Source organism: Gastrolobium bilobum, unplaced genomic scaffold (genome assembly GCF_033153095.1).
Source record: "Gastrolobium bilobum isolate Gb01-03AN ecotype WA unplaced genomic scaffold, APGP_CSIRO_Gbil_v1 utg36521, whole genome shotgun sequence".
In the NCBI taxonomy this organism is placed as follows: domain Eukaryota; kingdom Viridiplantae; phylum Streptophyta; class Magnoliopsida; order Fabales; family Fabaceae; genus Gastrolobium; species Gastrolobium bilobum.
The window spans coordinates 54,669-78,553 of NW_026899958.1; the positions used below are offsets into that span (position 1 = coordinate 54,669).

General features: G+C 32.7%; 3 protein-coding genes and 1 long non-coding RNA gene across 4 annotated transcripts; 3 read left to right on the forward strand and 1 right to left on the reverse strand.

Annotated features, from left to right (window-relative positions):
- The first annotated feature begins 5,838 nt into the window (after positions 1–5,838).
- Positions 5,839–6,699, forward strand: LOC133294383 (fasciclin-like arabinogalactan protein 12). The gene has a single exon (XM_061493034.1). It carries the CDS (start codon positions 5,839–5,841, stop codon positions 6,697–6,699), a length of 861 nt encoding a protein of 286 aa, XP_061349018.1.
- Positions 6,700–10,406: 3,707 nt separating this feature from the next.
- On the reverse strand, positions 10,407–11,933 carry LOC133294377 (uncharacterized). The gene is made up of 5 exons (XR_009749195.1): positions 11,857–11,933; positions 11,722–11,776; positions 11,458–11,567; positions 10,659–10,808; positions 10,407–10,498 (listed from the first exon to the last, which is right to left on the reverse strand). It is a non-coding gene; the product is annotated as an uncharacterized LOC133294377 (long non-coding RNA).
- Positions 11,934–17,581: 5,648 nt separating this feature from the next.
- Positions 17,582–18,445, forward strand: LOC133294390 (fasciclin-like arabinogalactan protein 12). The gene has a single exon (XM_061493041.1). It carries the CDS (start codon positions 17,582–17,584, stop codon positions 18,443–18,445), a length of 864 nt encoding a protein of 287 aa, XP_061349025.1.
- Positions 18,446–20,710: 2,265 nt separating this feature from the next.
- Positions 20,711–21,604, forward strand: LOC133294384 (fasciclin-like arabinogalactan protein 12). Its single transcript, XM_061493036.1, has one exon. The coding sequence runs from the start codon at positions 20,711–20,713 to the stop codon at positions 21,602–21,604; it is 894 nt and encodes a 297-aa protein (XP_061349020.1).
- Positions 21,605–23,885: the final 2,281 nt, after the last annotated feature.

A 23,885-nucleotide genomic window follows, 5' to 3' on the forward strand; every position in this document is an offset into this window, starting at 1 on the left:
AATGGCGCGATTTGCGCCATGCTCCGCGCGTTTTCGCGAGACTCAGCAACTTCAACTTCTCTCCTTCACTTCATTTTTAGTGTTTCCTGCTATTGAAATGCATAAATTGAGTGAGAGAATGATTGAGAAGGAATAATCAATATTTCTTGCATTTATGACTTATTTTCACACATTTATAATTAATTCCTTGATTCTTTTAACTTAGAAAGCACCATATGCTGGATGTATATCAATGACATAGATGTGATAAAACTTCTGCAAAAGCAACAAGCAAGTGAATTCGAAATGAAAGACCTAGGAGACTTGAAATACTTCTTGGGAATTGAGATAACAAGATCAAAACAAGGTATTTTTCTTTCACAAAGGAAATATGTACTAGATCTCCTCACTGAAACTAGAATGCTCGCGCTTAAGCCAACAGAAACACCGATTGAGATCAATCATGTGCTTGGAATATTTTTGAATCAAAAGCCAACAAATATTAATCAATACCAAAGGTTGGTTGGAAGACTGATATACTCATCTCATACGAGGCCAGATATTGCATATGTCGTAAGTGTTGTAATACTTTTTATGCACAAACCAAGCGTAGATCACATGAATGCATTGTATCGAATTCTGAGGTACTTAAAGAGTGCCTCTGGCTGAGGATTGTTGTTCTTAAAAAATAATGTCATAGGTGTTGAAGGTTACACTGACTCTGATTAGGCTGGAGATAAAACAACATGGTATTCCACATCATGCTATTTCACCTTTGTGGAAGGTAATTTAGTTACTTGGAAAAGCAAGAAACAAAAAGTAGTGGCAAGATCAAGTGCAGAAGATGAATTTTGAGGCATGGCTTAAGGAGTATGTGATCTATTGTGGGTCAACAACGTATTAAAAGACTTGAGAATTTGTTATGACAAACCAATGAATCTCCACTGTGATAACAAGGCTGCCACTGAAATAGCAAATAATCTTGTGTAACATGACCGAACCAAACATGTGGAGATTAATCGACACTTTATCAAGGAGAAGCTAGATCAAAAAATTATACAGTTCCCATTTGTTAAGTCTGAAGATCAATTAACTGATATACTTACTAAAGCTATTTCCGGAAAAATTTTCAAGGTGCAATTGACAAGTTGAACATGATTGACATCTATGCTGCAACTTGAGGGGGAATGTTGAGTTGTATATTTTTTATAATTGGAAGGATTTAATTTCTGATTTGATTGACCAATTTATGTAGCAATTAAAGGAAATCTGTTACATGGAGAGATTGTACGAATTATGTGGAGAGATTTTAGAAGTTTCAATTTTCTGATTATTTGTAATTTTCTTCCTTCATTTATGGCTGATTTGTCACTCTAATACTTTGTATATAATGACCTCTCTTGAGGTAGAAGAAATACAAATGAATTACTATTCTATAGAGTTCCTTGATTTGTAACAAAAGCTCTCCCAACCATCATGATTTTCCTCATTAATCATAGATATGCTTTCTTGACTCCCAATTCTCTGTGTCTCATCCAAGAACATCCTTACTTTAATTAGCTTAATTTATCTACAAAAATGCAAGAATTACTTAGACTTTGCAATATTTTCCAAAGTTAAGTTATGGCACTTGGGTCTATTTAACTGTGTTCTGGTTTTTTTGTTCTTAAAACTATTTTGTAGAGTAGTTATGGAAACAAATGTTTTATATGTTTCTTTCGTTTTGAAAGTTAAAAATCAAAACATAAAATAAAAACAACTCGGACATATTCTTTAAATTTGATTCTAAAAAAAAGTTATAATTTTTTAATATTTTTACAAAACAGGCTTTATCAAACGAATTTTTTTATTTTGAAAACCAAAAAAACTGTTTTTAGAAATAATATTCAAACAGGACCTTAATCAAATAACTATAAGTTTTTATACTGTTTAATTAGATTTAAAAGTTAATTCGCACATTTTAATCCCTTAAAACATGATAAATTATGAATTTATCCATGTTATTATGTTGTATGCCTGAATGAGTTCAACCTCTATCAAATAAGACTTTGAGTAAATACCATTTTCGGTCCTTAGCAAATTTACGATGCCCGCTTTAGTCCCTAACAAATAAAAAAGCTATTTGTGGTCCCTAAGAAATTCAAAGTGGACCTATTTTAGTCCTTTTGATGGACTAATGTGGATCTTTTTTGAATTTGTGAGGGATCACGATTTCAACTAAATAGGTCCATTTTGAATTTCTTAGGGACCACAAATAACCTTTTTATTTGCTAGGGACTAAAGCGAGCATTGTGAAATTTGTTGAGGACCAAAAAAGATATTTACTCTAAGACTTTTGTTAGTTACCACTAGAGGTGCTAAACGAACCATGGGTCTTTGGCTCGGCTCGTGAAGGCTTGAGCTTACATGTCTAAAATTGGTTGTTGGCACCAAACTTGAACTTGTATAAAAGCTCGTTTAATAAAAAAGTCTCAGGCTCCAATTCAAAAGGTTGGCCTTAGAGCCTCTCAGGCTTACCTAGTTTATTATTTTATATTTTTTATACTACTTGTAATAGCTTTCTCTTTCTCCTCAATCCATTTCACCACATTTTATTGGTTAAACAGACTTTTTGAATGATTTTGTTCTATATTAGACTGTTTGGATATACATTGAATTTATGAATATTTATGGAATTACTTGTGTTGTTAATTGTATATTCTGTTTGAATAAATTTTTGTTGTCTTATTTTTTTTAAAGAGGCTAACAGGCTAAACCAGGATTTTATTTTTTGTAAATAAGTCAGGCCACAGACCGATAATTATATTTATAACAGGTAACAGAATTGGTCAAACTGACATATTTAAACACAAATTTAATCTTTTAAGACCAAAGTTCGGTTCGACTCGATATGTTAACATCTCTAGTTACCACCTTATGACGTGTTAGCAAATTTGTTCCTTTATGAATAGGCTATGAAACACGGACTCGTTAATTTTGGAGAAAAATGAGTGTCGGACACGTGTCGGACACGGACACGTTCTGACACGTTCGGACACGCGTCCGATACGCGGCTAACATTTTAGGACACGTTGACTAGTGGGACACGCGAATTTGACCGAATCCGACACGCGGTCAAAGTACGTGGACACATTTTGGGACACGTTTGGACTTTTTTTTTTGTAAAAAAGAAATAAAATTATAATTAAAAAAATCAAAAATATTTAATAAAAATCAAAAAGTCTGAAACCTATCCTCTGTTGTTCGTTCACGCTGGTCCTTCTCTTCTCGTCGTCGAGCGGAGGTTCTGGTACAGCGGAGGAAGAGTACGGGTTCTGCAACCATGGTTCCCTCGCGATACCCTGCGATGAGTCTCTCTTCAAAGAGCTTCTTCGGGTTATGACCCGACACCCGAACCTTGCATCTCCACCTTCGAAGATATCACGAGGTAGCACAACACAGGCTTGGATCGGCCTTTTCTGTTAAATAGGATATCATCAGTGCTTTCTCGTTCCCATCCAACTAATACAGGCTCAGTATTTCTATTTGGTTTATGGTAAGAAAACTAGAATCTTTAACAAAAGGAAATTACCATGGCAAGCAACCCTTCAAAAGGCAGTGGCGTGTTTTGGAATACGAGTCCTAACTGACAACACGCCAAAGTTGAACATTTATAATATATTATTTCTCGTTACAAGATATGTATAGCAAAACAGAATCAAAAGTCTTTATAATATATTATGATTCACCGTCAACATTTATAATATATTATTTCTCGTGTTCCACGCAAAAAATAATCATTTATTAAAAAAATTATTTTATTATAACAATATATAAATAATTATTTAGTAGATAGCCAAACAATTGTTGAGTTTGTTTTAGGAAAATTAGTTATTGGTGAAAACGATGATTAAAAATAAAAAAGGAGTCATGTTTTATTGTATAGCAAACTCTTATCCAGGTAGACTTCTTACTTTAGTAAATTATAATCTTAAATATTAGTAAATTATATTATATATATTAAAAATATTATTTAATCTAAAAATGTGTCACAACGTGTCGAAATTTAACATTTTTTAGAATTAACGTGTCGGAGTGTCGTGTCGGAGTGCCCCGTGTCCGTGTCCGTGCATCGTTATTGTCAATAGGTAGGTGAGATTGTTCTCCTCGATCCCAGTTCTGCAGTGGCGTAATCAAAGATTTTCCAGGGTCTGTTTTGTAATTATCAAGGAAGCATGAGATGTTCGGTATAAATAAATTTTCTATTAAAGTGCATTCCCCTATTACATGCGTGGAATTTTTTATTTTTTTTCACCTGTAGAATATCAACATGCGTAACTTATTTTTTGCGGAGGACGGGTGTAGCTGAGAGGGCAAAACAAAAATTGTTTCTAAGAATGTAGATACATCTTATCATATACATTCAAAGTAATAATCTATGAAAAATAGGTGCATTTCTAACATACTTAGAGTCCGTTTATTTGCCCCGATAAAAGAAGCAGTTTTTATGCCTCATTTATTTTAAAAAGTGTTTTTTACAAATATTAAAGATATTTAAATTTAAAAAAATATTTAAATTTTGACTTCTGCTTTTTTTTAGAAACTAAAATTATTAGCTTTTGAAAAAAATAGATTCTTAATTGTTTTGTGACAAAGTTCGGTGTAGAAGCTGGGCGAAGAGTGAAGCACTCTTTGAGAGCCTCAAGACCTCTTGCACTTGCTCAAGATTTCTATATTTTTAAAGGGTTTTATAAGAGTTATGTTGTAGGAAAAGTGATTGTGTAATGTTATAGAGATTCGTTTTGCGTGCCTTAATTTTTTATTTATTTTTTTGTTTTAAAAAGTGTGGGCCCCACAAAATGTTGTGAGAGTAGGAAATTTTGTTGTGTTATGTTAAAGGATAAAACGAAAACCCATTTTTAAAATAGATATCTAAACGAATTTATAATGAGAAGTGTTTTTTTTCTTTAAAAAAATAAATTTTGAAGAGAAAATAGCTCATCCAAACAAACTTTTAATCTTGAGTTTTATTAATCTCACGTTGAAGGAGATAAGTTATCTCATGTCATAGAGATAAACTTGTGGGCTCCACCATCTGAAAAATAAAAAGAAAAGAAAAGAAAAGAAAAAAATGACCCGGTTATCGAAGGATGTGTAGGAGAGAAATATATCACATGTAGCATAATAGTAATTTTTCCCTTTAATCTTATATATGTTAAACTATTGTCCATATATAATCATCTTTCTTGAAGTTATTACATACATTCAGTCAAAAGCACTCTATTAAGATTGTTGGGTAAAAGATTTGTCCAATTAAAACATATTTCATATATTTTGTCAAACTAATACAATGAAACACGTACCTGGTTGTTGCATAATGAGTCCCGCACCATTAAAGTTTGGCAAAACATATGAAATTACTTTATCTGAAAAAATCTTTTAGCCAACAGTCTACGGTGCTTTTGCCAATAAATTAAAGTTGATAATTTATATCTCCTTGAGCGTTTGTCATTTAAAATCTAAGTAAGATGTTTCAATACAACATCCTTTCATTCAATCACTATTTGATTATGAGAGCCTGTTTGGGGTGGCCCTCCAAGCAAGAACTTACTGCTCCATCACCCAAATCTGTTACTCCCATATCCACCTTAATTGATGCAACCCCTTAATCCCCTTGCCACATACCAAGATATATGTTCACAAATCACAATTTAAGGTTTCAAAATTGAGCCATTAACCTACCAGTCATTCTCTCCCCGCCTCAATAAAAGCCTACTCCTCCATATCATCAATGCATCAAGTGCAAATTGCAAGTACATTTCCTACCATTTGCATATCTTTCCAAAATCATCAAAACCTTCATTCACCAAAACCAACATAATGTTGAAGAAGCAATTTCTCTTGCCCTTCTCACTAGCACTACTACTTTCCCTCTTGTATTCCACAAACACTCTAGCTCAATCACCAACGATTGCCCCAGTACAATCTACCCCTACCCCACCAGCTGCAGCACCTAAACCATTGGTTCCATCATTACCACAATCACCAAGTGATAGCACCCCTGACAATGCAGCCATTGACATTGTGGGAATTTTGAGGAAAGCCAAGTCATTCAATGTTCTAATTCGTCTAATGAAAACCACCCAATTGATCAACCAACTCAATGCACAGCTTGTAACTACAAAATCTGGTGGCTTAACCATTCTAGCACCAGATGACAGTGCCTTCTCAGAACTCAAAGCAGGGTTCCTCAACTCTCTTTCTGACGGACAAAAGCTTGAACTCTTACAGTTCCACGTTATTTCAGATTATGTGTCTAGCTCAAACTTTGATACTCTGACAAACCCTGTGAGAACACTGGCAGGTGCTAAACCAGGAAAGGTGGAACTGAACGTGGTAAGTTATGGTGGGAGTGTGAACATATCAACAGGGGAGGTTAACACTACCATCAATGGTATAATATATTCGGATAAGCATCTTGCTATTTATAAAGTGGGAAAGGTACTTCTTCCTTCGGATTTCTTTGCAGTTGCTAAGGCACCATCAAAAGCACCGTCTTTGGCACCAGAGCCTTCTGCTGATACTGCAAAGGCACCTAAACCTGATAAGGATACTGCATCATCCTCTGATTCATCACAGGTTAACCCCTCTGAAGTGAACTCTGCCGCTGTGAAGATTGGTGTGTATGGAAAATGGGTGTCGCTTGGACTTGCATTGGTGGCAGCAACGTTTCAAACCTGATGGATTTGCCAGTTGTGAATTTCGTTCTTTAAAACATGCATGTTCTGTTATGTTATTTTTTTGTTATGTCTTGTTCTGAACTTCGTTTGTATTAGCCTAGGAAGCATACTCTTGAGAGTTATGTGAAGGTTTAAGTGATTGTGTCGTGTTCTTTTCCTAAAATATATGTGGTATTTTGCTTATAGAAATGATGATTTTAATCGATGTGAATCGTTAAAAAAAAAAAAAAAAAACATAGTCAAAATATAAAAAGTAAAAGCGCAAAGCTTAATCGTTATTTTTTTTTTATCTCTTTACATTTTCACTATTTTTGACTCTTTGAATCGGCTATCGAATTAAACTGGAGAACGGAATGAGTCAGGATAAAGATTTTAAACTCCTCCCAAAGAATATATATGAAAATCTAACCAAAATCTTTTTTTCTCCATTGTTCAATTTTTATACACCAAATGAACTACCCGTGTTTCTTAATCGTTACTTTCCTTTTAGATTTTGTGAATTGGGACGTGAGACAACATTCTCTGCATTTACGGTAGGGCAACGTTATTTGCAAACTATTTTTTTATTATTTATATTATTTGAAATTTAAAATAAATATAATTAAAATTATTGTTTATACATGAAAATTGCGAGCAAATTAACATATTTTCAGCACTATACGAGTTTACACTCTTTTATCAAAAGTAACAAAAAATGAGATTTATAAACCTCTAAATAATAATAATAATATGTTAAAGTTATATATATATATATATATATATATATATTACTTTTTCATGATATAGTTATACCTTTAATATAGTTGCTCTTTTTGTATTAAAATAGAATTGTTTTACCTTCCAAATAGGAAAATCCATTTACCCACACTATCGTTACCATTGTCTAAAGTTAATCAATAATATTAAAGTAGTTATATGAGTCTATCCATGGTAATTAAAATCCGGATTTAAATATTAAAATCCCGATTTTAACAATTTATTTTTGCTAAAACGATTTAGATTTCTCATAAAATTATATCCAAGATGAAATCGTTAAAATCTTCTTCCTAGAGCGTAAAATCGTAAAATATTTGAATTTGTTTAAACAGTGACCGAATTTAAATCCTCTCTCCGAAATCTCAAACTCACCCTAAAAAATCCTACTTTCTCTTCTTTTTTTTCATCTCTGAAGCCTCTGTTTGAACAGCTGAAGTGAACCTCTCATTTGTTTTGTGACTTCGTCTTTAAAGCAAACAAAGAAACAGAGCCCTTCAAAACCTCGACGCCGTTCCTCACACCGTGTGGCGGATCCAGAAAATTAATAAAGGGTGGGCACTATTTAAGTACATATAGATCTGGGTCTGGTCTGGAACGCGACTTGCGAGCAGGTGCCGACTGGCTGGGTCTAGTTTAGATCTAGATTTGGACAAATTGCGACTCAACTTGACCGATGATGGAGAAAAAAAAAATGTTCCAACAACTTCTAATAATGAAGATTGAGGTTTGAGAGGAGATGAATCAGTATGTAGATGCAAACGAGCTCTCAACTGTTAGGTTTGGATAATGAAAGTGGAGGAGAAAAAAAAAAACTTATGAGAAAATAAAATAGAAGGAGGAAAATTAAAGGGGTAGGATATCGTAACAATCAACTAGGGTTATCACCAATGTTACTACCAATCAATTTCACCGTTAGATCGATTATGTTGATCTAACGATTATGTTTATTTTCATCTTGTATGGTTATGATCTCCATATTTAATGTAAAATCATTAAATATGGGAAATTATAATCATACAAAGATGAAACTAAATATAAAGTATTAAATATGGGAAATCATAACCATACAAAGATAGAAATAAATATAACTGTTGGATCAACATAATCGATCTAATGGTAAAATTAATTTGTAGTAATATTGGTGGTAACACTATTTAGTTGTTACAATATCCTACCCCAAAATTAAATTAGGAAAATTTGAATTTTAAGAGAAAAATATTTTTATATTTTTGCATCAAATTTTAAGGGTGGGCACTTGCCCCCCTTCTCTAACACTTGGATCCGCCCGCAGATTCCATCCAGGTTTGCCACTTCTCCTTCGAAGTGTTCTTAGTTTCTTACTATTGCTTTATATTTTTATATTGATGTTTATTTATCAATGCTTGTTTGTTTCCTCACAAAACTGAAGCGAAAAATTGATTTTTTTGGTAAAAATAAAAAATAGGTTCTTCTTTTGGAAAATTTTAATTTTTTTTTTTTTTTTTTTTAACTAAGCAGCTCAAAGGGTGTCAATGGTCATCGGTCATCACTCAAAGGGTGTTATCTGTAATTTGTGATCTGCACCCAGAAATCGATTAGGCCATCAATATTGTATTGATATATATTGTTTAAAAACTTCACAAAGATTAAAATGTAAGAAACATAATTTGTAATTAATTTCTTGTGTATATAGTAAATAACAATTATAATATTTTATTATTAAAGTAATTATTTGTATACTAAAAAATTTTGAGTTTAAAATTTCTAATATTTTGTAGGAGTAAAATTATTTCTTTTACACTAAAAAATTATGTGAGACTTAATTTTTCTCTTTCTCTCTCTTCTACTCGTACAGTCCACACAGGTCCAATATTTTTATGTGTATAGAAGATAATTTTATTTCCTATAACACTACTAGAAATATTAATATTAATATTTTCAACGGAAAAATTCCGTTGAAAATTATGAAAATTTCGTTGAAAAGTCATTTTTCCACGAAATTTTCAACGGAATTCTGCTGTTGGATAATCCTTCGTCGAAAGGCAACAGAATTTTTTTTTCCGTTGAAATTTACAACGGAATATTTTTCCGTTGAAAACTTCAACGGAATGTATTCCGTTGGAAGCCTTACTTTTCCGTCAATAAAAGAAGTCATGAAATAATATTAAAATAATAAATTCCGTTGAAAATTTCAACAGAAAATATATCCGTCAAAAAATTCTGTCTTAATTTGCAACAGAAATTAACAAAAAATTCCGTTGAAATTTTTGACGAAATTAATTTCTGTTGAAAAATTCCGTCACAATTTTCGACGGAATTTAACTACAATTCCGTCTATACTTTCAATGGAAAATAATTCTGTCGAAAAGTTTCGTTTCAGTTTCCAACAGTTTTTATATATAATTCCTTTGAAAATTTTAACGGTAAAAAATTCCACCCAAAATTTCTATAACAGTTTGCAACAAAATTTATCTATAACTCCTTCGAAATTTTCAACGGAATTGATTCCGTTGAAAATTCTTAACCGTTTACAACGGAATGTACATAGAATTCCATCGAAAATAATATTTTTTAATTTTTTTAAAAATATTAAATTCATATGAATTTTAATTCAACAAATATTGATGACATTTTAAACTGTCAGCATAAATATTAACGTCATTTTGAAAATTGTCTACGAATATGGAGCCACTAAATCCATCTGCGTGATTTGGAGTCGATTTTCTCAACCATCGGAATAAGCAGCCATTGACTATTATTTTTAAAAAATCATTTAAAATATACTACAATTACATACAATCAAAATGAAAAAAAAAATTCTAAATTTTAATTAAAAGAAAATTTTCCTAAATATGAAAAATGCTTCTAACAATTAAATATTCTTTGAAAATTATTATAATAATATTCAAAGTGTAAAATTAATATGTATTAACAAGATAACTTAAATTCAAATGAAGTCTAAAAAAAATACATGAAATAGAAGAAAAAAAATGCTAACTAAAGGCTGATGTCTTAACACTTGCGCTAGCCACCAAAATACGCACTATTTGTTTGTCATGAAGGATCTGCAATAAAAAAAAAATTATAAGTAAAATAATTTCACACTTCACTCTATTTCAAGACCAATCCAATATCCACATCAAACAGAACAACAGAGGTAAAAATTCTAAGAAATGCGTGTGAAGGTAAACCTAATCAAATAACGCATAGGAAAAATTAGGATACCTCAATCATGTTAAATTCTAATCTAGTGAGTTGTCACACTGAGCCCTGGATCCAAGTGATTAACAAGAGACATAGGTTGTATCCAAGTGCCATTTCTAATGTGAATCTGACTTGAAATTAGTCTTGTAGCCTTTGCTCTAATTGTAGAATCTGCCACAAGATAATTTAAATACAAAATAAAAGAGATGTACAAAGAAGAGATAATTTAAATACAATAGGATCGTGATATTAACTGTTGAAATAGGATTTGTTTAGACATTAATTGTAACAGTTGACATTAATTAATGTCCAATAGGATCATGATTAGCAAACTATAACAACGGCATTAATTGGCTTTGAATATGATTTGATTAGTAAATCATAACGGTTGATATTAAATTAATTAAAATTATAATAACCTAACTTTTAGCTAATTCAAATTATTTTATATCTTTAATCTACTACTGTAATCATGTTTCTATAAGGCATATCTCCTTTTTTTTTGGAAATTATATAAGGCATATCTCTCAATCAATGAGACATACGATTCTATGACACAAATAAAGCATGATAACAGTATTTGTATTTAAATCTTTATTTTTAACACAATACCAACGGAGGTTGGAGCACATGGAAATGAAAAAAATTATAAAAAAATAATCTCAATCATAATAGTATAATTGAAGAGCTAAATAACGAAAAGAAATCCTATCCCATAAAAATCATTCCTTCAGTAAGTCCAGGTGAAAATGGACCAGAATTTTTATAGTAAAATGTCTTAAAAGTTCTGTAAAACATAAACTGCAAAAAGTATAAAAACCTTGTTCTTGTGGGAAGGCCAAATGGTGCTCCATCAATGTACAGTGCACACTCCACATATAACTCACTATCACAGGTTCATGCAGATCACCATCGCAGGTTCAATATAGCCTATACAATAACCAACTTTGATATGGGAAAAAAAGTTTACAAGTTTAAATTACAATGCAGCATGCGTAGGCCAGTGAAGCAAATGATCGAACACATTGTGAGCACAATCTCAATAATAATGTAAAGGTCTTAAATTAACAAATTAACCTGTCACCTCAAGTCTCAATGAACCAATGTGTTTCTGTTCTTAATCTCCCCAACAATGGCCGCTAGTAAAACAAGTAAAACAATATAAGATACTTTGCAAAAGCTGAGAAGAAAAAAAAAATGATGGGGGAAGTGATAATACGCTTTAGTGACAAGAACCATATCAATGCTCTGTGGAGAACCAGAATCAGCATCGGGAATTCGAAGACCCACATACACATTTCCTCCATAAAGCTTTTGAAGCCTTCAAGAAAATTAAATTGTCAGGTATTAAATTTGAGAACAGAAATTCTGAAGATGGTAAAAGCTAATAAAAAATTAAAAGCTCATGAAAAATTACAAAATACCTGCCTTATGCGTCCAGCCACGCAGCCTTGAGGAATTTGGTTCTTTGCTTGGTGGAATTGTTGAGCAGCGTCGATTGGGCGATGAGGAAGGCTGCGGCGGTGGCACTTATGGTGTTGGCGATCGTGGAGAGGGATTTCTTACCGGAATTCAAGGCTGAGTTTTGAAAGTTTTCGGGAATGGACTATTTGATAAGGTTTATTGTTTCTTAAAATATTTGAATGAGAGTTGGTTCAGGAATAAGAAACTATTTGGGAAAACATAAAGAAAAAAAAAAGCAGGATATTTCGATTGTGAAAAATTAGAAGGGAGGGAAATAATTTGTACAAAGAGGGAATGCGAAAAGAGCGAAAGACTACCAAATTTTAAAAGGGATTACTAAGTTATATAATTATAACGAAAATGATAATTAATTGCTAATTTGTAAAAGAATAATACTCTATAACTATTTTGCTAAGAATGTTAACAAATTATAAGTAAAGTGATATATTTTATTAGGAAAAAATATTTGTCATTTTAAACGACATAACATTATGTCCTTTTAAGAGAGAGACTGACACATATTTTTTATTTAAATTTTAAATTAAAAAAAACCATCCACTTTCTCTCTCCCATGATTTCTGTTTTCTGTGTCTATCTCTCTCCTAAAAAGACATAACTTATGTCATTTAAAATGACAAACACCAAACCAACAATATTGTGTGCTAATTATAAATTCATGATATTTTATAAATCATGGTCAATATAATTATTATTTTTATAATATAAATCATGGTCTATATAATCATTATTTTTTATAAATTTAGTTCAAATTATTCCTTAAAACAATCCATAGTCTTACATTAAATAAGAAATCATTAAATCCATAGTCTTACATATATTGTGGGGGTCTATAACCTCCAGAAAAATACTCGAACAAATAGTAGCGTTGCACACATAAATGACAAAAATTATGTTGTGACGCATGTGAAACTGGCGTTCTTTATGAATGCACAAATATATGTAGTGGGGGTCAAAGGCCTCCACAATTTGCAAACATAACCTCCGCAAAATACTTGAACTATTGTAGTGTATGAGCATCGTTTTTGAATATCCATGTAAGTACATCTGAGCATCATATTTGTATACTTATAACTTCACTCATTACTTCAACACTTATAGTTGTGGATAGTCATGACTATTTGCATTCTCATGAGAATGTTTCAATATGTATGCACAACACCATAAGAAATTATAAATGATAGCATTATTGCATAAAAGAAATTTATGGTTTTTCATAATGCTTGTGATTACTTGAAGAACAAAATGTAGGAACAAAATTCAGTTAAAATTATCAACGGATAAAAATTCCGTGGAAATTTGCAACGGAAAATAATTCCGTTGAAATTTTCGACGGGAAGAGACCAAAATTCCGTTGAAAGTATCAACGGACCAAAATTCCGTTGAAATTTTTGACGGAAAAAGACCAAACTTCCGTTGAAAGTATCAAAGGACCAAAATTCCGTTGCAATTTTTGACGGAAAAAGATCAAAATTCCGTTGTAATTTTCAACAGATAAAATTCCGTTGCAATTTTTGATGGAAAAAAAGCAAAAGTCGTTGAATTTTTGACACTAATAAGTCATTATCTCTTACGAGTCATTTAGGAATACACTTTGCACCTACATAAAATGGTTAAAGTAAAGAATCATGCAAGCCCGCCCACCTACTATATAAATTCACCGTTGTAGTCATAGAACTTCTGGGGTTGCTAAAATGTGAAAATTTCATTTCTCTATCTCACTTAAATAAATTCTTCTAAGATGATGATTACAGGGATATGTTAGCAACATATTTACGTATTATCATATCCATTTTCATGTGAGTACATCTTAGCATCATGTTTCAATATGGATAGTCATGACTACTTGCATTCTCACATGAATGTTTCAATATGTATGCACAACATCATAAACAATTATAAATGATAGCATTCTTAAATAAAAGAAATTTATGATTTAATTACTTGAAGAACAAAATGTAGGATAAAAATTCACTTAAAATTACCAATAGATAAAAATTTAGTGGAAATTTTCAACGGAAAATAATTCCGTTGAAATTTTCGACGGAAAAATACCAAAATTCCGTTGAACTTATCAACGGACCAAACTCCGTTGGAATTTTTTACGGAAAAAGACAAACTTCCGTTGAAAGTATCAACGGACCAAAATTCCGTTGGAATTTTTGACGGAAAAAGATCAAAATTTCGTTGAAAGTATCAACGGACCAAAATTCCATTGAAATTTTTGACGGAAAAAGATCAAAATTCCGTTGAAAGTATCAACGGACCAAAATTCCGTTGTAATTTTTAACGGATATAATTCCGTTGCAAATTTTGATGAAAAAAAAATCAAAAATTGTTGAAGTTTTGACACTAATAAGTCATTATCTCTCACAAGTCATTTAGGAATACACTATGCACCAACATAAAATGGTCAAAGTAAAGAATCACGCAAGCCCACCCACCTACTATATAAATTCACTGTTGTAGTCATAGAACTTCTGGGGTTGCTAAAAGGTGGAGATTTCATTTCTCTATCTCTCACTTAAATAAATTCTTCTAAGATGATGATGTCTGGGACAATTGCGTCTGTTGTTGTTTTATTCTACTCAGATTAGTATCATATATGTCTGGGACAATTGCGTCTGTTGTTGCACCAACACTAATCACTCATGTTGCCCTTATTTTCGTTGATTTCATTTTTTATATTGTTTAATTCTACTATTGAGGGCTTTCCAGCAAGTCTGCGCTTAGGAGGTTTTGTCCCTCATCGGGATTGGGCGTGTGTGCCATTTATACGATGAATTATGTCAAGGCCCGAGTACTTTTCTTTTGTTTGAAGCATATTTGAATAAAGATGAATGTTTCAATATATATGCACAACACCATAAACAATTATAAATGATAGCATTCTTGCATAAAAGAAATTTATGCTTTTTCATAAATTATCAACGGAAAAAAATTTCGTTGGAATTTTCGACGGAAAATTTTTCCGTCGAAAATTCCAACGGAAAAATACCAAAATTCCGTTGAAAGTTTCAACGGACCAAAGTTCCGTTTCTATTTTTGACGAAAATATTCCGTTGAAATTTTCGACAGAAAAAATCCGTTGCATTTTTCGACAGAAAAAAATTCTGTTTGAATTTTCAACGGAATATTATGCCGTTTCAAATTTCAACGGAAAAACTCCGTTGAAATTTTCAACGGAATAAATATTCCGTTGTAATTATCAACGGAATTTGTCGTCCGTCAATAATTTTCAATTACAAATATTATATGATAAATTTTTGACAGAAAATTTCAACGGAATTTATTTTCTGTCAAAATTTTTGACGGAATTTATTTTCCGTTGCACATTTCCGTTTCAAATTTCAACGAAAATTTTTCCCGTCTCTATTTCAAACGGAACTATATTTCCGTCAAAAATTCCGTAACTATCTTTGACGGAATATTTCTCATGTTATAACATGAGAAACTTTACACCCAAAATTTTTCCTATAAATAAAGTCATGAGTTCATTTTCATGATTTTGTAAAAAAGAATTTAGAGAAGATAAAAGAAAGAAAGACTCATGGGAATTTGGGGGAGAAAAATTAGTTGGGGATGGAGAGAAAAAGAAACGAAAATGAATGTGAGGAAAATTGGTGACAACAAAAAAATAAAAGCGAATCATAAGGGTGGAGATAACTTCTACTTTAAAAAAAAAATACAATTCCCATGACAATATTATTTTTGTTTCTTGTTTTATTTTTTTCTCTTCTTCTCGTAACCAGTTTGTTGGGATATTACGTTTCAATTCTTTTTTGTTATTTTTTTCAGCAATTTATTTGTGGAATTAATATTTCTCCTACACAGGGGATAAAATTATTTTTTACAATTCTAAAACGACGTTGTTTTAAAGTTTATAATAAAAAGTAAAGGATATTTTAATAAAATAAATGTTATAATAGAAAAGTAAAAATTTTAAAATACCATTTATTTTTTATTCTAAATCTCAGAAAGACATTATTTGAAAATTATAAGAGATAACTCGTCTTTGGGACAAAAGAAACATTTTTTCTAGCTTAGATTTAAACTAATTGAGGTGACAATGGGAAAAATCCATAATACCACGATGGTAGGTGCAACCAGCCGTTGAAAAAACACCTCCTCAGTTGCTTTTTGTATTGAAGTGAGAAGAAAAAAGCATTTTTTTTATAATTTATATTATATATCCCCAAAAATACAGAGTATAAATTAAAAAAAAAAAACGCATCCAGTTTAATACCATGGTGGTACTGAAAGCGCTCGTGACAATGGATGATTAAATCTCGGGTTTTACAAGAGTTATGTTGTAAGAAAAGTGATTGTGTAATGTTATTGCGATTCGTTTTACGTGCTGTAATTTTATTTTATTTTCAAAAAGTGTAGACCTCACAAAATATTATTTGTGTAAGAAATTTTGTTGTGTCATGTTAAACGACAAATGCAAACCCCTTAAATCTCACTTAACAAACCAACCTTTAAGAGGTTATAAAAGGCCGAGTCATTTTATTGACAAACCAGTCAAATCCATAATGGGTTCAGACTGTGAGCCTAGGAATCTTACAGTCCATTGTGATCACTTTATCTATTGTATTCTGTTGAGATATATAAAGCTATTAAGGTAGTTTCACCCAATAGTTTAAGTTTTTAGATTTAATTAGTTCTTTACATGGTGGTATCAGAGCCTTGGTGTACCGCACAGGTAGGTAGGTTTGTGTATTATCCACCCTTCAAGCTTAGTGGGCTCTCGTGTGAGGGAACATGTTGAGATATATAAAATCATTAATGTAGTCTCACCTAACAGCTTAAACTTTTGAGTTGAATTGATTCTTTACATGTTATTCCATGACCACTTGGGCTAAAATGCAACAACCTATAGCAATATTCTACAATTATCATATATATATTATTTTTATCAGAAACGATTATTGAGAAGAATCAATTTAACCGTCAGATGTTGCGACAATTATACTACTAATCAATACTCGTTGCCATCATTAAATGTTAAACAACAGAGAGAACTGATAGAGGTGATTTGTGTATAGGTCATTGATTGATTAATCATAATTTATATATCCTTAAGCATTTGTCATTTAAAATCTAAGATGTTTCAATACAACATCCTTTCATTCAATCACTCTCTGATCATGAGAGCCTCTTTGGGGGGTGGCCCTTCAAGCAAGAACTTACTGCTCCATCATCACCCAAATCTGTTACTCCCGTACCCACCTTCATTGATGCAACACCTAAATCCTCTTCATATAGCAAGACGCTCACAAATCACAATTTAAGGTCTCTCAATTAAGCCTTTCACCTACTTATCGTTGTCTCCCGGCCTTTATAAAAAAAACCATCATTTGCATATCATCAATGCATCAAGTGCTCATTGCAAATACATTTCCTACCATTTGCACATCTTTCCAATATCATCAAAACCTTCATTTACCAAAACCAACATAATGTTGAAGAAGCAATCTCTCTTATCCTTCTTACTAGCACTACTAGTTTCTGTCTTGTATTCCACAAACACTCTAGCCCAATCACCAGTTGTTGCCCCAGTACAATCTACCACTACCCCACCAGCTGCAGCACCTAAACCATTGGTTCCGTCATTACCACAATCACCAAGTGATAGCACCCCTGACACTGCAGCCATTGACATTGTGGGAATTTTGAGAAAAGCCAACTCATTTAACGTTCTAATACGCCTAATGAAAACCACCCAATTGATCAACCAACTCAATGCGCAGCTTGTAACTACAAAATCTGGTGGCTTAACCATTCTAGCACCAGATGACAGTGCCTTCTCAGGACTCAAAGCAGGGTTCCTCAACTCTCTTTCTGATGGACAAAAGCTTGAACTCTTACAGTTTCACGTTATTCCAGATTATGTGTCAAGTTCAAACTTTGATACTCTGACAAACCCTGTGAGAACACTGGCAGGTGCTAAACCAGGAAAGGTGGAACTGAACGTGGTAAGTTACGGTGGGAGTGTGAACATATCAACAGGGGAGGTTAACACTACCATCAATGGTATAATATATTCGGATAAGCATCTTGCTATTTATAAGGTGGGAAAGGTACTTCTTCCTTTGGATTTCTTTGCAGTTGCTAAGGCACCATCAAAAGCACCGTCTTTGGCACCAGAACCTTCAGCAAAGGCGCCTAAACCTGATAAGGAGAAACCATTATCCCCAGATTCCTCAGAATCATCTCAGATTAATCCCACAAACCAGAACTCTGGCACTGTGAAAATCAGTGTGTTTGGAAAGTGGGTGCCCCTTGTTCTTGGAGCAGTTCTTGGGACTTTATTGACAACATAAAACCAGAATATGATCTGAATTTACCATCTACTATGCTACATATTATATATATCTAAGTGTTACGATGTGTTGTGAGAAAGGAGTGAATACTGGTGATGAATTTATTAAAGTCGATTAGGGGATATGAGATTGTTGTATCTATGAATTTATTCTAATAAAAGAGTATTATCCTATGGTTGCTTCTATAAATTCCAAGCTTTATGGTGTTTTCTGAAGAAGTGATTAACAGAAACTCTGTCCCGAATGAGCTAACTAAAACCTCCAATTTGTTAGTTGCAGAGCAAGGTCATATTTCAATATTTTTTTTTAAGGTTCTTACGATATGAAAAAAAGTGAATCATCTCAAAATTGAATCAATCATAGAGTACATACTTCTGATATATATCAGCTCATACAACAGAAGCTATTGGCGGGAAAAAAATAACTACTAACTATATTCTAACAACTAAGCTTTTACCGTTACAGCAGAAAGCATAAGTGTAACTGCAACAGTTACATGCATATATATGGTAAATAGAAGGAAAAATTAATTCATCTGAGAATTGGTGTAGCTGGTGACTGGTGATAAAGGTTAGACACAGATTAGAAATAAAACATTTTGGCTAATTAAAGGTGGTAGAGGCTAGAGGGAGAGGATTTGCCTAATTTCAACAAATAAAAAAGGTCACAATACAAAAAGATTCCACTTCTCACAAAGCGATTAATTATTTTTCTTATGAGTAAAAATAAGATTTAAGGTCCAGTCATCTGTCATCCATTACTTGAAGTTGCTTATTAGATTCGCAGCAAATCATGATTGGTTTTGCAAAGATTAAACGGCACACGTGAGTCGTGACACTGAATTTCGGTATAAAATGTATAATATTTTTTTGGTTTTCTCCACTTGTTTATTTATTATCCGACCAATCCTGTTGAAGCAGATAGGAAGACAATAATAATCAAATTTTCTTTATCAAGTTTTTAATATTGTTGCATACCCAAGATTCGAATAAGGGACTTAACAAAAATTAGTAATGTGAAGTTGAAAGTAACCCTCGGATGGAGAAGAATGTATGTATTATGGAATAGTGAATCCCATCAAGTGAGTTCCACATTTTGCTTCAGTTGCAACGCGATATGACTCCTCCTCCTCAGGTTATGCGTTAATATCGACAAAGTTTGGAGGAGGTTGTAGTTCAGAAAAACACAAATGCAACTTAGGTAGCAATTAATAATAGGGTTTAATAAGAGTTATATTGTAGGAAAAATGATTGTGTTATGTTATAGAGATTCGTTTTGCGTGCCAGAGTTTTTTTTTTTTTTTTGGTTTCAAAAATTGTGGGTCCCACAAAATGTTGTGTGTGTAGGAAAGCTGTTGTGGTCATGTTAAATTATAAATACAAAACCCTTAATAATAATATATCAAAGACACATTTGTTTTAGAACTGAAATTACAACGGCCTAACATCTTTCCTTTTCTATATGCTTCGGAGTGAACCACTAAGACAAAAGAAAGAAATAACCTACTGAAGCAAAAGAAATGTAATTTTATCATTCATTTTCACTTTTTTAACTAGGCTTCAATTTAAGCTACTATGATTGGTCTAATGCGAGCTATTTGGATATCTTATATTAGATTATCTGTTAAATTTTTACTTGTATAAAAAAATAAGTCTTCAATTTTATATCCTCTCTGAATATCAGAACAAGCAGAGAGTGAACCAATCTACGATTATTTTAATAGAATGAAGAGAGAAAGAGTATGGCTGATATCACCATCTCAGCCAGGATTCTAACTAGTTCCTGACACAACATCTATAAGACAGCGATTAACAATATGGCCATATCATTTTTATCCGATGTGAATACTCAACCTATAAACAGACTCACCATGCACCTTTCAAATTACATATAAATAGCATCCAATTGATATATGTTGATAACCTATGACGTGAAAGCATAATAGTTCTCATCCCTTTTTTCACTTCCATCTGAGTGTTCTCCTCTCTCACCAGTAATAATGAGTGATGCACCACCTTTCCATGACAGGTAAGGTAAAATTGTTTCAGATTAAAGCTTTTGTCTTTCTAACCAAAGCTTTGCACCCATCATTCTTCCCAGCTTGCCTCAATATAAAAACCAACCCCTCCTTCCTTTTTCTTCACAGCAAATCAATTCAAGACTCTCAAGTCTGCAAAACCATCATTTTAGCAATCTATATCCCAAAAGCATCATAACCCTCCCTTTGTTCCCCAAGAACAAGTACACATCCATTATACACTAAAAATGATGATTCAACAATCTCTCTTCTCTGCCTCACTTGCCCTGCTACTCACTTTCTTCTACACTACCATATCAGCTCAACTGTCACCAGTTCAAACTCCAACAACATCTCCCACAATCCCAAAATTACCACCATCCTCTCCACAAGCTACTCCGCCTGGAATGAACATTGTTCCCCTTGTACCCGTGTCACCCAATGGAGCCCCTACACCAACTATAGCCAAAGCTCCCACCATAGACATAGTTCAAATTCTTAAGAAGGCTAAAAGATTCTCCACACTCATTCGCCTATTGAAGACAACCCAATTGATAAACCAACTCAATTCTCAGCTTGTGACTTCAGGCTCAGGAGGATTAACCATTTTCGCCCCAGATGACAGTGCCTTTTCCAAGGTAAAAGCAGGGTTCCTCAACTCACTCAATGACGGAGAAAAGGTTGAACTTTTACAATTCCACACACTTTCTTCTTTCATTTCAATCTCCAACTTCGACACTCTCACTAACCCGGTTCAAACCCAAGCCGGTGACGACCCCAAAAGGCTTCAACTTAACGTCACCACTTACGGCGGCAGCCAAGTCAGAATGACCACCGGCGCCGTTAATGCCACCGTTACCGGCACCGTGTATGCGGATAACAAGCTTGCTATTTTTCGGGTTGACAAAGTGCTTCTTCCACTTGATGTTGTTCTTCCTAAGCCTAAGGCTCCGGCACCGGCACCGGCGAAAGGAGGTTCACCTAAATCTGATTCATCTGCAGACAAAAGTGGTGATGATAACAAAAATACTAACGATGATGATGGTGCTGTCCCGGTGGACACTTCCGCAGGTTATGTGAGTTTTAAGGTTCATGTACTGTTGATGCCTTTTGTTCACTTGCTTCTGTTGCTGCAGTTATGATATGAGATGATGCAAGTTGATGACAGAAGAAGAAATGGTCCAATGTTTTTTTTTTTTTTTTTTTTTCTTGAGTTGGATTCAAATGTCACTGTTCACTTTCTGACTTCTTGTGCATAATCATCATATTTCATTGTCTGTGATTTGCGCCTAGAATGTCATTTTTGTTTACTTAAGTTGTGATTTTGTGATTTTGAAAATTATGGTTTGGTACCTTTTCACAGTGCATATTTCTATTTATGAGTGTTATATCTATTTTTCAAATAATTATTTGAGTAAATACTTTCTTTATTCCTAACAAAAAATACGGTCCCTACTTTAGTCCCTTACAAAAATAAATTAGTCAATTAGTCCCTAATAAATTTAAAGTGAACTCATTTAGTTGACATCGTAGTTCCTTACAAATTCAAAAAAGACCCATATTAATCCTTCAAAAGGACTAAAATGGGTCCACCTTGAATTTATTAGGGACTAACTGATAATTTATTTTTGTAAGAAACTAAAGTGGAACCATATTTTTTTTGTTAGGGATCAAAAATGGTCTTTACTCTAATTATTTTTATCTCTTGTAAAGAAATAATTAATTACAAAACGATGTCATGTTACTTTTCCTTTTATTGAAATCGTGGCTTGTTCGATAACGGCGATTTGGGACTTGGCTTTCATATAAGCACACGTATTATTCGAATCAAGTTTTCATTTATTGTTACAATAAAAGTTAGGGAAAAAGAATTTTTATGTTTTAGGAGAGCTCTCTTCTCATGTTACTGAGATTTCGTTTTACGTGCAATAATTTTTTTTGTTTTCTTTATTTTTTATATGTGGGCTCCACCATAAATTTGAGTGAGTAGGAGATTTCCTCTTCTCCAATAGCATGAGAAAAGCATTGCCCATAAAAGTTATTATCCATTAACATATTCTTACGTTATTAGAAATTTATTGATTATTAAAATTAGCTATGTCGAACTCTTTTAATTTTATATCAAATTAAATAATTAAATGATATTTGTGAAAAGTTATTACAATCGATTGTCTTTCAGAACCCGCTCTTACAAATTAAATAACACTACTAAAAAATTTAAAAATGCATTTAGAGTACATCCAGCTTGTCTGTACTATATTCATCTCACCGCCACTCGTTACAAGTCAATTAGTTTACAAGGAGAATATAAAAGGAAAATTTATAATAAATCAGAGGCCCGCAACAGTACCTAGCTTCTATGGGAGTGCATGGATCGAATTGAACTGAATTTTTTGAAAAAATGAACCGAATTGGTTTAAACGATTCGATTCGGTTGGAAATGGTTCCGGTTTGGGACGACCTTATTCTGAACAGAAAAATTAAAAAATTAAAGAAAAAAGTAATAAAAATCAATTCAGTTCGGTTAGGAAATAGTTCGGTTCATGAAGTGATTTTTAAAATCAGTTATTTTAAGTACAATTCAGTTTTTATTTTTTGGTTATTTTTCACATCCCTAATTAAGGCAATCAACTTCAACTCTTCAAATACCATCTAAAGAGGCATGGCTCAGCGAAGAGAAAAATCAAAAAAGGAAAATACTTAATAAACTAAACTATTATTTGCAAGGTTAAGATTGCGTACAAGGATTGTCCTCACCACACACTCGCTAGTCAGGTTTAATTGGGGAATGATTTTTTCTTTTTTAGGAAAAGGAATACATACTCCTAGAGTACTAAAAAAGTTCTAGTAGCCAGAGACAGTGATCTGATGGTAACACTAGTCGTGGCAGTTATAAATAACATCCAAAAAGGGATGGCTTAGCGAAGAAAAAAAATCAAAGAGGGAAAACTGTTAAAAATCTAAACTCCCAAACCCCAAAATACTCATAAACACACACACCTTAAATTTTCACACAATCTTATTTCTCCTTAGATTCTTCGACATGACCACTTCCATCCTAGATGCACTCAATATCCACGTCGAAGGATCCGCCGACACACTCAATGACTTTTTCTCCTACGCACATTGCATCTCTTCCATATAGTCATCCCCTACCTATAACTGCACCTTCCTAAATTTTATGCCTTTCTCACTTTTAAAGTCGAACTATATGTGTACGTAATATATAATTATATTTCTAAAATTTGTAATTGAATTATTTTTAATTTCTCCTAGGCTACTTATATAATTATTTCCTTTCATGTTTTTTTCTCTATTAGGAAAGGGAATACTTACTCCTAGAGTACTAAAAATATGCATTTACAAAAAAAAAAAAAAAATGCTCGTAGCTTGGTACAATTATCTGATGGTAACACTAGTCGT